The sequence below is a fragment of the Rana temporaria genome, chromosome 3 (assembly GCF_905171775.1).
Source record: "Rana temporaria chromosome 3, aRanTem1.1, whole genome shotgun sequence".
NCBI lineage: Eukaryota > Metazoa > Chordata > Amphibia > Anura > Ranidae > Rana > Rana temporaria.
This window is the reverse complement of record NC_053491.1, coordinates 197824041-197836933: the sequence shown is the minus strand read 5'-3', so window position 1 is coordinate 197836933 and position 12893 is coordinate 197824041. Positions and strand designations below refer to the sequence as shown.

Genomic DNA, 12893 nt, shown 5'->3' with positions numbered 1-12893 from the left:
TATGTCATTACTGCCAATGTTATCACACGGGGAATATGTCATGGTATATTATAACGCGTGTCATCACACCGGGTCACGTTACCATGGAAGTCCCCTCTAGTGTCCCCACTAGAGTCCCCACTAGAGAGTTTCCGTATGGACGTCATTTCCGGGGCGGTGCTTTGTACAACGTGGGTTCTCGTGTGCTGCAAGGGTGAGTTCCTCAATGTGTCTGTCGTAGGGTGATCACAGTGAGCATACATTGGGGGGTCTAATTAGGAGGTCACAGTTGTCTTCATCTGAGTAGTTGTTGGTTGGGGTAGTTCTTATTATTATACAGGATTTATATAGCGCCAACAGTTTGCGATGTAGCAAGACACGACTACACCAACAGTACAGTTCAAATGGATAAAGAACATGTCACATTGACAAGGCAACACAATTCAAATGCTAACAGCGATTTGTAGTGAGTGACAAAATACACAACATTGTGATTTGTTACTAAGAATGCTTCTTTCGCAGCGGCAGGACAAACTTTGGCTGAGTTAGCATTTGTCACTACAGTTTGTTTTGTACCGAAGCCATAGAAATGAATGCAGAGTGATTGTTACTGCACAGACTTGATTACTGAGAAAATAAAGGTGGTTGTCAAGCTTTTTTTAAATTAAAATAAAGATTTACTCCCCCCCCCCCCCCTCCCTGCACTTTTCCCCTCCTGCATGTGCCAGTATAGCAAGCTATGATGGTAGGTGTGTGTGCGCGCACTCCCGTGCCGGGCTGTGTATGTCCATAGAAACACACAGCGTGCCTAGGGGTGCAACCGATCGAATACTCACGGTTCGGATCGTTCCTCGGATCAGAGTCATGGATCGCATGATTTTTCGGATCACCACCATATATAGTCCCCGCTGTAATGTCCACAGACGTCTCCCCCCCCCCTTGTAATGTCCACAGACGTCTCCCCCCCCCCCCCTTGTAATGTCCACAGACGTCTCCCCCCCCCTTGTAATGTCCACAGACGTCCCCCCCCCTTGTAATGTCCACAGAAGTCCCCCCCCCCTTGTAATGTCCACAGACGTCTCCCCCCCCCCCTGTAATGTCCACAGACGTCTCCCCCCCCCCCTTGTAATGTCCACAGACGTCTCCCCCCCCCCCTTGTAATGTCCACAGACGTCTCCCCCCCCCTTGTAATGTCCACAGACGTCCCCCCCCCCTTGTAATGTCCACAGACGTCTCCCCCCCCCTTGTAATGTCCACAGACGTCTCCCCCCCCCTTGTAATGTCCACAGACGTCTCCCCCCCCCCTTGTAATGTCCACAGACGTCTCCCCCCCCCCCTTTGTAATGTCCACAGACGTCTCCCCCCCCCCCCTTGTAATGTCCACAGACGTCTCCCCCCCCCCTTGTAATGTCCACAGACGTCTCCCCCCCCTTGTAATGTCCACAGACGTCTCCCCCCCCCCTTGTAATGTCCACAGACGTCTCCCCCCCCCCCTTGTAATGTCCACAGACGTCTCCCCCACTGTAATGTCCACATCTCCCCACATCTCACCTAGGCCGCCGCCGCTGGGTATACTAAGATGGCTGCCGCTCCGGCGCTAGGCTGAAGCCGCGGCATTTCCTATGGGCGCAATCTGCCCATAGGAATGCGGCGGCCCGTACGGATCAATGATGATCCGTTGCACCCCTAAGCGTGGCCGAGCCTCACCTCCGCTTCCTCCTCCCAGGATTTGACTGCCGTTGGCTCCCGCTGCTGTCTGAGTCTCCTGTGAATGTAGGATGATGAGAGAAGAGCTGTGTGTGAGCGGACGCAATTTTGAAGCGTGACATGTTGGGTATCCATTTACTCGCCGTAACATTATCTTTCACAATATAAAAAAATAATTGGGCTAACTTTACTGTTGTCTTATTTTTTTTATTTAAAAAAGTGTATTTATTTCCCAAAAAAGTAAGCTTGTAAGACCGCTGAGCAAATACAGTGTGACAAATTGACCCAGAAAAAATGTAAAAATAAAAAAAAAAACAGGCCTGAGATGTTAAGTAACATAATGGGGTTAAAAAAAACTAAAATAAGTACAAAAAGAGCAAATAATCGCTACTGTAAGGGGTTCATTTTTTTACTGTGGGACAGTGCAAGTAATATTTACAGTAGCGATTTGCTTTTTTGTGCTATAAAGGGCTAATTTTAGTTGTTCTAACCCCATTATGTTACTGGCCGATTAATCGATTATGAAAATTGTAATCCAATTAATTTCATAATCGATTAGTTGTTTTGGCCCTAGTAATGGGTACTTGGTTTTGACAGGTACCCGCTCCCACTTTTGGTTAAGTTCTCCACGGCTAGCTCAGCTGGAAGTTCGGCTCCCCTTCCACCTTCCCCTCGCTGCCGGCTCAGGTGATGACACCGCTGGATACGTGGACAGGTGTCCTAATATAAACTAAGGTTGCAACGATACTGGTATCAGTGCTGATACCGAGCATTTGCACGAGTACTTGAACCCCATACTTGTACAGTCAGGGACGATTAGTGCGGCGGTGGGGGGAGTTACAATCACTGATCTCCCTTATCTTTCAATAAAGAATTTGACAGCAGGGAGATCGTGATTGTAACTCTGTCCATTCATAACTGAGCATCATAAACAGTGGAGCGAGGAGCCTCTGTCTCCTCTCTATTCATCTTCAGCGCAGTTGAGGTTGCAGAGAAAGGGACTGGGGAATCTGTGTCCTCAGTCCCTTTCCCTGTCTCAAAAGAGAGATGTCAGGGGTCTAAACCCTGACATTTCACCGAAGCCCCCCCCCCCCCAACAGAGTTGATAAAAAAATATAGAATCCTAGTAATATTTAAAAGTATAAATAATAAAAAAACACTGACAGCGTCCACTCCCCCCCCCCCCCCAAAAAAATATATAAATTGTAAAAAAAACACTGACGCAGTCCACGCCTCATCAGTGCCAATCAGTACCACCTATCAGTGCTGCATATTATTGGCACTGTCACATGACATTAAAAAAATATATATCGGTAATTGGTATCGACGAGTACGTGAAAAAAGTATCAGTGCTTGTACTCGGTCTTAAAGTGGTATCGGTGCAACCCTAGTTTTAACAGCAGCTACAGTATTTTTTTTCTGAGAAGCCTAGAGCTCCGCTTTAATACAGTGATCAGTCATAATACTGTACATTGTCACCATTTTAATGACACTGGCTTGGAAGGGGTTAAAATCTAAGGGTGATCAAGGCGTTAAATATGTGCCCAACTATGTGTAATGAGTGCTGCTTTTACTAAAAGATCTCTGTTTCTCATCCCCTTTGCAGGAATGAGAAACTGACAGATTGCTCCCTCTGTACAGAGCGCTCTGTTGTTTACCAACACAAGATCTCTGGGCTGATCAGCAGGTCCCAGGCATGAATCTTTGGCCAGGTTTTGCCGACAGGCTCCCATTGTGTGTGCAATTGCAGCGGGTGCTGGGCAGGGGGCGCTCATGCGTGTGCCTGAAACCCAGAAGTAGGCAGCATCTTATGGCTTGCCTATAGCGATCGCCCATGACTGTAGATTTAATGGAAAGCTTTGATATTTTTGCAAAAAAAGTACACAAATGCTATATTGGTGCATATGGGAGCTGGAATTTAGAAAGAAAAAGAAAAGTGTACAAACGTAAACTTACCCTTTAACTTGGACAGAAGTCACGGCCTTGTGTACAGCCTTGGATTTAAGAGCTCCATAAATTAGATGCATCAATCATAAATGATTGAAGGCTAACACAGGTACCCAACGATGTGCTTGTTGTTAACTTCGAAATGTGTTATGCCAGGCTCGCTTTAAACAGACCTCAGTAGTTGTTTACATGGCTTCCATGAGATTACAGGCACCATTTGTATACTAATACTGCACTTTTTGTTATTCTTTCAGAAAATAAAATGGCTAAAAGTCTAAGAAGCAAATGGAAGAGGAAAATGAGGGCAGAGAAGAGGAAGAAGAATGCTCCGAAGGAACTTGCCCGCCTAAAAAATGTTGTGGCAAAAGCAAACACAGATGCGTTGATGGATGACATAAAAGAAATAGCAACTGTTGTAACGTCTAAAAAATTGAAGGATGAAAATAAAATGGATCTTGATGCAATAGAAGGTAGTAGTTTTTCATATATTGGTAGCATTAAAGTGTATTTTTAAATGTTAATACGGTTTATTCACACAAGCCCTTGTCAATGTAGTCTCTATTTTTTTATTTTTTTCCCCTTTGGTGCAGATAAATACCCGATGATCCTGTATCAAACTGACCATCCCAAGCATAGAAGCAAATCCATGCTGATGTGGTCAGTTTGTGTCCCTGGGATGGCTGGCAGGAGATACAGGTCACAACACACAGTGTTTGCTTTTATTTCCCTTAGTCAGTTTAGGTGCCACACCGACTGCCCAGCCCTTCTTTGTTAAAATGGTTGTAAACCCTTTTTTGTGACGTCTACCTATAGGTAAGCCTTATTCTAGGCTTACCTATAGGTAGTGAAAATATCTCTTGAACATGCGCCGTTTAGGAGATATTTCACTTGTAGTCTGCCGATTAATGTAAACGGCGCATGCGCTGGGAAGAAACGAAACTCGGTGCTGTTTCTTCCCTAGCACGTGCTGTTAATGGTGGCTCCCGTGCGCATGCGTGGGAGTGACATCATGTGGCTCCAGCGAATCAGAGCCAGAGTCTGCGGCCCGGAAAGAAGAGGGGCCAGAAAATGGACGCAGCCTGCACAGGGGACAGCGCTGGATTCTTTTGCAGGTAAGTGTCACATATTGGGCTAGTATGCGATGCATACTAGCCCATTATGCTTTTAATTTGCAGGGAGCAAAAGAGGAAGTAAAACCCATCAGGGTTTACTTCCTCTTTAATGTCCCTTGGAATACTGCTCTGAGATGCAGGACCCTCTGCCTGCATCTTCTGTAGTCCGTTTAGGTGCCTCATCTTATAGTCTGTGATAATTGACAGAGGTTCTCAGGCAACATACTTTTCTGCTGTGTTTGAGATCACAAACTGCCGGCCCACTCTCTATGCATTAGATCTGGGCGATTTCTTCCTCTAAAAAAAAAAATCTGCGTTTTTTTTTTTTTTTAATAAAAAAACTTGATTTACGATTCGAATCGATATATTATTTTTTTTTTTTTATGGACAACGCGCTGGTCCTGAGGAGCTGCGGGCAGGAGTTTTTAGGCGAGGCTGCCGCATCGGCCTAGTCCGTGGCGTCCGGCCTCGCGGCCTATTCCCGGGATCGCGGCAGATTGACTTCTCCCCTGCACACCCCGGAGAGGCCACCCAGGCAGGAGGGACACAGGATGGTCAGTTGTGAGGGTTCGCGCCCAGTAGCAGGAGGACTCCAGCGCCGGTCCTGAGGAGCTGTGGGCAGGATTTTTTAGGCGAGGCCGCGACTTTGGCCTAGTCCATGAGAATATATTTTGCAGTGTTTGCATTCAGTCGATTTGAAGCATTTCTGTTCTGTGATCTTTCATGACAACATTAGTGGGCTGGTGTAATGTGCTCTTGAAAGTATTTTTGCAGTGGTGGAGATGAATAAGGATGCAAAAATAAGTACTCCATGGACCTGAAATACTACGTAGTAATCTCTGCACATGATGTCCGCCAGGAAAACATTCTTTGAACCAAGAGCATTAGCTCGGTTATTTCATACGTTTTTATTTTTCTTCCCTAGTTTTCATCTGCCAGCAGCATGAAACATGAATATAGACTTATATTAAAAAAAGTACAACAAATGATTGAAATAGATAAGTCTATTTTAATCTTTTGCTGTACTTTTTTTCATTACAAAGAAGAAAACTTGACACGCTTTTATTTCTGCCCACCAAGGTTGTAATGTGCTGTAATTTGATTATTTGTGGGCTGCTTGTTCTGTTGCCCAAATCTTGTCATGCTCCTTCAGTCTTTTGGCATCAGCAAGCTGTTTCTTGAACCACAAGAATTGTACAGGGGGGATGTTTTTAGTTGATCTTGCTGTCTTTAATAAATAGTTTTATTAATTTTGCGTGAAAAGCCCCAAGAGAGCGTCTGTTTTGTAAAATGTGCTTTGGGCTAGGCAGCAATTGTCGTAGTTAAACACTCCCTGTTTTTTGATGGCTGAGATGGGGGCCTGTTCTGGACAAGATCACAAATTTTACTCTAATTGTATCACGCATCGCACAATTCCCTGCCAGTGGAGCTCAAAGCTGCATTTTACCATGCGGGTTGTGTGAACCTGGCCAGATTTGTTTATTCATTTTAATTTTATGCTGTCACAAGGGGGGCTGATGTGATGGCATAGTGCAGACTCTCTTAGGTCCATAATGTCACCCCTGAACTCTTTGCAAAACAAATGAAATTCGGTTTTAAAGTTTCTGTTATAAAATTCTGCAAATAATCTACCTTCATTATTTTAGGCTAAACTGTACACTGCTGCATGTCTTAGGTAAAAATAACCCAAATGAGTGTTAATCATTTAGTCTGTATGAAAGTTATCGCGTCTGCAAATTGTATAGTATTTTATGGTGTGTATGTGTATATATTTATATTGGGGTTGTCCCGAAACTGAGCATTACTCAAGTACAAGTACTCTGGGAAATGCTCCAATGCTTCGCCCGATACCTGAGCAGTCAGGGGTGATCGGTGCGGTGGGGGTAGTTACAAGCACTGATCTGCCCCCTTTTCAGCTGCTTTAGTGAAAGTTATACAGCGGTGATCGGTGCTTGTAACTTCCCCCCAAAGCCAAACCGATCACTGTCCCTGTACCCTCCTCCGTGCTGCTCTCCCCTCTGGGTCCTTGGGTCCTTTGTGCTACTGTCCGTGCTCCGTGTCCCCCTTCCTGCTGCTCTCTCCCTCCGCACTCCGTGACCCCCTCAATGTTGTCCTCCACCCCCTCGATCGGTCAGTATGGAGAGCGGAGGTAAGAGCTGCTATACCGGGCTCCTACCTTTTTTCGAAATGTACAGTCGGTGATCACTGACTGTCTATTCACATAACTGAAACATTGTAACCTGTGTTTACGATGCTTCAGTTTATGAATAGAGAGGAGCTTCTGTCCATTCATTTTAGCTGAGGCTGCAGAGAAAGGGACTGGGGAATCCATCTCAAAGGGGAGATCTCACCAAAGCCCCCCAACAGGGCTGATAAAAAAAATTGCAATAAATAAAAATTGTAAAAAATAATACAAATTTCAATCAAAACCCCCCCCCCCCCCCCTAAAAAAAAGAAGAAGAAAGCGCAGTAAAAAATATAACGTGCCACTGTCGCATGACATTAAAAAAAAAAGTATCGATATCAGCGACTACTTGGAAAAAAAGTATAGGTACTTGTACTCGGTCTTAAAAAAGTGGTATTGGGAAAACCCTAATATATAATATAATTTTTTTATTTTTTAATATTGTATACATTTTTTTATTTTTTTTACATACAACAATGCTCCCACCTGGTCGTTATTGTACAACGTACAACGGGTGGGAAGGTGTTAAAGCGGAGTTCCACAAAAAATGGATCTTCCGCTTTAAGTGCCACATTTGTAATTTTTTTTGGGGGGGGCATCCAGCTCCCACTTCCTCCCGGGGCTCCGCGGCGCCGGAAGGACGTTCACCTCTCTCCTCCATGCCAACTTTTGGGACACATCTCAGGTTCCAGTAGTGATGCTGGTGCCGCAGAGAGGAGGGGGAAAGGAGCGAGACTTTTTGTAGCTGCTGACTTTTATATGAGTGGAACTCTGCTTTAATTACAATGAATCTATATTTTTTTTTTTACAGAACTTGGCAAAGTAAACCTAAAAGTAGGAAGGAAAATGTTTTTTCTTTTCCTTTTTTAGGGCTGGTTTACACCAGATGCAGTTCAGTGCATTTTTTTTTATACTGCATCAAATGCGCATTAAAAGTGTTTCACATGGATTCCAATGGCTCTAGTTCACACTAGTGCAGTGCGTTCCAGTGCAGTCAACAAAAGTAGAACCTGTTGCCTTTTTTCTGTATGGAACGCATCTGGAATGTGGCCAAATGCATCAAAAACACATGTCCTCAATTGAGATAAAGAGGGAAAATGCACCGGAACACATCTAAAACGTGTATGCAGAAACGCATCTGGATTGCAGAAATTGTGGCGTGAACCGAACAGTCCCTTAAGGCTGCATTCACACCTGAGCGTAGGTCGTTTGGTCGGGTGTTTTTTTCCTGCGTTTTGTCGTGCTTATTCATGCTTATTTGCGCGTTTGCATACAGCGTCGTCCGACGTTTTTGTACTTCGACGTTTTTTATTTTAGCCAATAGGAAAAATGATCATCTTTTCATCACTTTTTGCTATGTTGGTAGATTTTTTTTATCTTCTGCCTGGGTGAAATGTTCCATTGATTAATGCGACGAAACGCCCGTAGCAAACGCTCCTTGTCGCGCTAGTCGCTTGAATCAATCGTTTCCATTACTTTCTATGGGAAATGGAAACGCTCAAAAACGCCCATACGCGCGACAAAAAAGGGTCCGGAACTTGTTTGAGCTTCAGGCGTTCGGCGTCAGGCATTTAGGAGTGGAGATGTGAACCATCTCCATAGGGAATAATGTATTCTTTCCCCTCTAGCGTTTTTGAGTGTCGCGCTTCAGGCAACAAAACGCTCAGGTGTGAATGCAGCCTAAAACGGAAAACAAAACTGTATCTAAGCACCACAAACTGAAAACACTATTCATTTTTAATATTCCCCATCCATCTATTTTATGTTACCATGCTTTATTTTGTTGAAAAACACTCCCTGGCATTTGGAGTAATTGATGATTCATGTAGCATTTACATCCTGGAATCCATCTGTCCTTGGCTCAGGCATACAGGCAAGTGGATGTTGAAGGTGCTCTGGATGTTGGTCTAGACCATAAATCGGGAAACGACTAAAGATGTAAAAAAATAAGTTTAAAATAAGTAATATAATATACCTACCTATCTACTAACTACCATAGTTAAAGCAGAGTTCCACTCACTTTTTCAACTAGGTCTTAAAGGAAAGACTACCCCTCCACCCCTAGTTTTAGCTAATGATTTTATTTTTTTTTGCTTTTTCCTTCCTACCTTTAATGAAGTACATTATAATGTACTTCCACCCCAGCCTCACCGCTGGGGTGGAAGTTGTGCTGCTCACTCGCTGCCTTCTGGGACCTGTGTGTCCCCCAGAAGACGACAGAGGCATTCAGAAAGCGCCGCGCAACTCGTGCATGCACAGTAGGAAATCGGCGGTGAAGCCTCCACTGCTGTTATTCCCTTAGTTAGAATGGCAGATGCACCTGATCCAATGGACAGATTGGCCACAAGGGGCCGACATCCCGGGCTCCCTGGACAAGTAAGTGTCCTTTTTAAAAGTCAGCAGCTACAGTGTTTGTGGCTGGAACACCGATTTAATTCTGATTGAGAGTTTAGTTCCGTTTTAACATGGAACTAAAAACAATTTTATTTTTTTAATATATAAGGGGGGGGGGGGGGGGCTATAAGCACTGTCATTTTTTTTATATATATATTTTACCAAGTGTGTCTCATTGGGAAGCCTTCTCTTCACTTCATATCCTATAGCCAAAACCATGACGTGAGAAGTGATTCCTCCAAATCCAAATTTCCCTCTTCTAATTTTTATTTCGTTTTTTTTTTTTTTTTGGACTGCCCAAATTTAGGATTTTATTTTACTTTCACTTTCTGTGATAATGGTAAACAGGACAAATGGAGAAGGTGACTCTTCGTAATGGGGCATATATAATGTTTGGGGGTTCTAATTAGAGGGAAGAAGATGGCAGTGAAAAATGACATTAGAATTGCTGTTTAACTTGTAATGCTTAACTTGTAATAACACCTTCCAAGCCAAGTCGCCAGGACACCATTTCTAGTCGCCATGGCGACCTGGCGCCCGGGATTTGTCGAGCCCTGCTGTAAATATCTCCTAAATGTGCGCCGTTTAGGAGATATTTACTATATATGCAGCCAATGACGTCATCGGCCTGGATGGCCTGTGTCGTAAATGGCGGCGCCTCCATGCATGTGCGGACGTGACATCATCGCGGCTTCAACCAGTCACACAGCCAGAGTCCATGGACCCAGAAGGAAGACGAGTGAAGATGGAAGCGGCCACTAGCGATGAGATCGTATCGCTGGAATGCTTTGTTTTCAGAGAAGTTTCACATAATGTGCTAGTATGCAATGCATACTAGCACATTTTGGCTCTACCTTGCAGATCTGAAAAAAAAGTACCCAGCGATTTACCCCCTAATTAATGCCTTTAAATGGACATAATTAACACTTTCCTCTCGCTGTTTTTCATGGCTAGCTTCTCTTACTTTTTTTTTTATCTTCCTTTTTAACTGTTTTATGTGGTTTCATTAATTTTGGTGGGGTGTTTTTATTTTTTTCTTTATTTTTATGCTTTTTTAAGTTCAACATTTACAAAATTGTATTTAAAAAAAATAACATGACTACATTAACCATGCTTTATACCAGAAACTTAATTTTGAACAAATGGTAAGTAAAAGTATTTTATATTTTTATATATATATATATATTTTTTAGTCATCACTGGTCAGACTGGAAAGAAGTATATTTTTGTGTGTGTAAAGTGTGTTTTTATGTCCCTATAACTAATGACGTTATTCCTAAATTAATTAAGTCTGTAGCTGAAGTGTGAAAATGCTTCTGGTTAACAGCTGTGGTTCTAGTTCTGATGTTTTCATTTCTCCAATAGGTGCCTCCACCATGAAAATGGACACCGATCTAAAACGTAACAAGAAGAGCCTACTAGACCAGCACGGCCAATATCCTGAATGGATGAATCAGAGACAAAGAAAGAAACTTAAGACCGTGCGTACTAAAAAGAAGGGAAAGTCAAAACAGCCAAAAGGACTGGCGTGGTAGAAAACTAGTGTGTGCTTCCTTTGTATTTTCTCGCTTTTTTTTTTATTTTGTTTTGTGGATAGGAAACATTTTAATATAATATTTTTTTTTTTTTTATCTTTGTGAACATTCTTTCCTTCTAGTTCTACTACAGATTGTTTCACATGAGTTTATATAGATTAATTGTGGCAGTGGCCCAACACACTTGGATATCATGGCAATCGGGAGAATGGATCCTCGAACTGGCAGAAAAAATGCTCTAAAATGTTTTTTTTTTTTTTGTATACAATTATTTTAGGTCCTTAAGTCATGCTATGATTATAGCCAAGATTAAAAAAAATATGTTTTTATTGTGTTGGTTCAGATACCAAAAAACATGTGTTAACTCTTGTTGCATTTCTATGATCAAAATATGTATTTTTTAAAAGGTTGAACTATATAAAGTATATTGTACCATTTTTTTGTTTTTTTGGCTTTATTACTATTTGTTCTAAGGAAGCCTTCATGCTTCTCCATTTTTGTATGTGTTGCAGTGCTGTGCATTTTATACACAGTGCAGTTTCTCCTGTTCATTCACCCAGTAAGAATAACCCCTATGGCCCATATCACACAAGTGATTCTGTCACTGGTGACAACTAACAGGTCAAATGTTACTACGCTTAGGCAGACTAGCAAGATGTTCTGGGCCAGCAAAGGAGTAATTCTAATTAATTCTAAATAAGGGGAAGTCTGAATCCACCAGGTGCCTGGACGGTTGACAGTGTCAGCCTCTCAGCGGGCCGCTGAGACAGCTGACCCTCCACAGCTCATCGCTCCAATGAGCGTTGATAAGCAGAGTGGGAGAGATGCTGATTGACAGTCAGAAGCTCTCCTCTCAGAGAACCGAGCCATCTGCGATGTTTGATGGCTCGGTTCCCAGTGCAGAATCGCAGAGGGACAGATGGAGCATCGGAAAGTATGATTAGGGGAAAAAAGCTTTAATAGTCCAAGTCTATTTTTACACACCAGCATATATGTAGTGTTATTGAACCAAAGCTACTTGTGTTTCAGTACTAAAATCATGTTTTGCTGCTTTTTATTTCCTTATGTATTGTAATTGAAAAAGTTAGCATTTGGAAGGCTGTATTAGACTTCTCCACAAATTAACAGACTATAATAAAGCTGAACTCTGAGCAAATCACTAAATCCACAATTAAAGTGCACACGCCTGAAATAATTTATCTGTCATAGGATTTGCAATTCTGTCTAGCCAGTTTTTTTTTTATTCATACACCTTTGTGAGGCCGCACAACTGGGGGGGGTACAATCTTGTCGGCTTACTGCTAGCAGTCTGCTGATTGGACAGAGAAGAATAGTAACACTCTGGTAAGTCTTCAACTCTACCCTCTCTTTCTGTCAACATGTGTGTAACGACACCCCGAGTATGAAAGGGGTGAAGTCGTTTAGGGCACAAGGGCAGCTACCAACACTCCAACCAGCCGAAGAAGAAACCCATACGAATAATTCTCCCCCAAATACGAGACGAAGCTCTGTGTTGAAGGTCAAACAGGAATATAATCTTTATTGAAAGACTACAGGCTTATATACAGTAAAATAGGAGGTGCATACATATCCTGCTCATATTACTCTGAAAATACACCTGTGACCAGACCTAATTAACATGAGCTAATGAATCCCTTTAAGCAGCTAAGATGACTCAGAGGCATGACCTTTAGGCTAGACTTGCCGTCTTGTAGCTCAGAAGACACAATCGACATTATCACCAATCAACACAGAACCCCTTCACACAATTACAGGGTCAATTAGCACAAGCCACAATGAAAGATCCTTTGAAGTTATCCTAGACTCATTTACATTATAACAGACAGGTGGCTGTAGTTGAACACATTAGCATCTCCTTGCAGTATATGTCCCAACAGTATGAATAAGTCACTTTCTAATATGGCATATATCCTGGGAGATATTGTGGATGAATATTACTGTCACATTCTAAGTAATCCAAGACATTTCTTAATGTCCATTATTTTCTTGCTCACCCTGTGCCCCTAATAGACA

At 42.7% G+C, this 12893-nt stretch overlaps 1 protein-coding gene across 1 annotated transcript; it reads left to right on the top strand.

Annotated features, from left to right (window-relative positions):
- Positions 1-107: 107 nt before the first annotated feature.
- LLPH (LLP homolog, long-term synaptic facilitation factor) lies at positions 108-12030 on the top strand. The gene is made up of 3 exons (XM_040344094.1): positions 108-193; positions 3888-4103; positions 10690-12030. The coding sequence occupies exons 1-3, from the start codon at positions 136-138 to the stop codon at positions 10857-10859; spliced, it is 444 nt and encodes a 147-aa protein (XP_040200028.1). The 5' UTR covers positions 108-135; the 3' UTR covers positions 10860-12030.
- The last annotated feature ends 863 nt before the right edge of the window (positions 12031-12893 follow it).

Excerpts from the sequence above, each read along its gene's own strand:
- LLPH (XM_040344094.1), top strand. The coding sequence starts at position 136 with ATGGACGTCATTTCCGGGGCGGTGCTTTGTACAACGTGGGTTCTCGTG. Across the intron at positions 194-3,887 it reads GGTTCTCGTGTGCTGCAAGG|AAAATAAAATGGCTAAAAGT; the intron begins GTGAGTTCCTCA and ends TTATTCTTTCAG. Across the intron at positions 4,104-10,689 it reads GGATCTTGATGCAATAGAAG|GTGCCTCCACCATGAAAATG; the intron begins GTAGTAGTTTTT and ends TTTCTCCAATAG.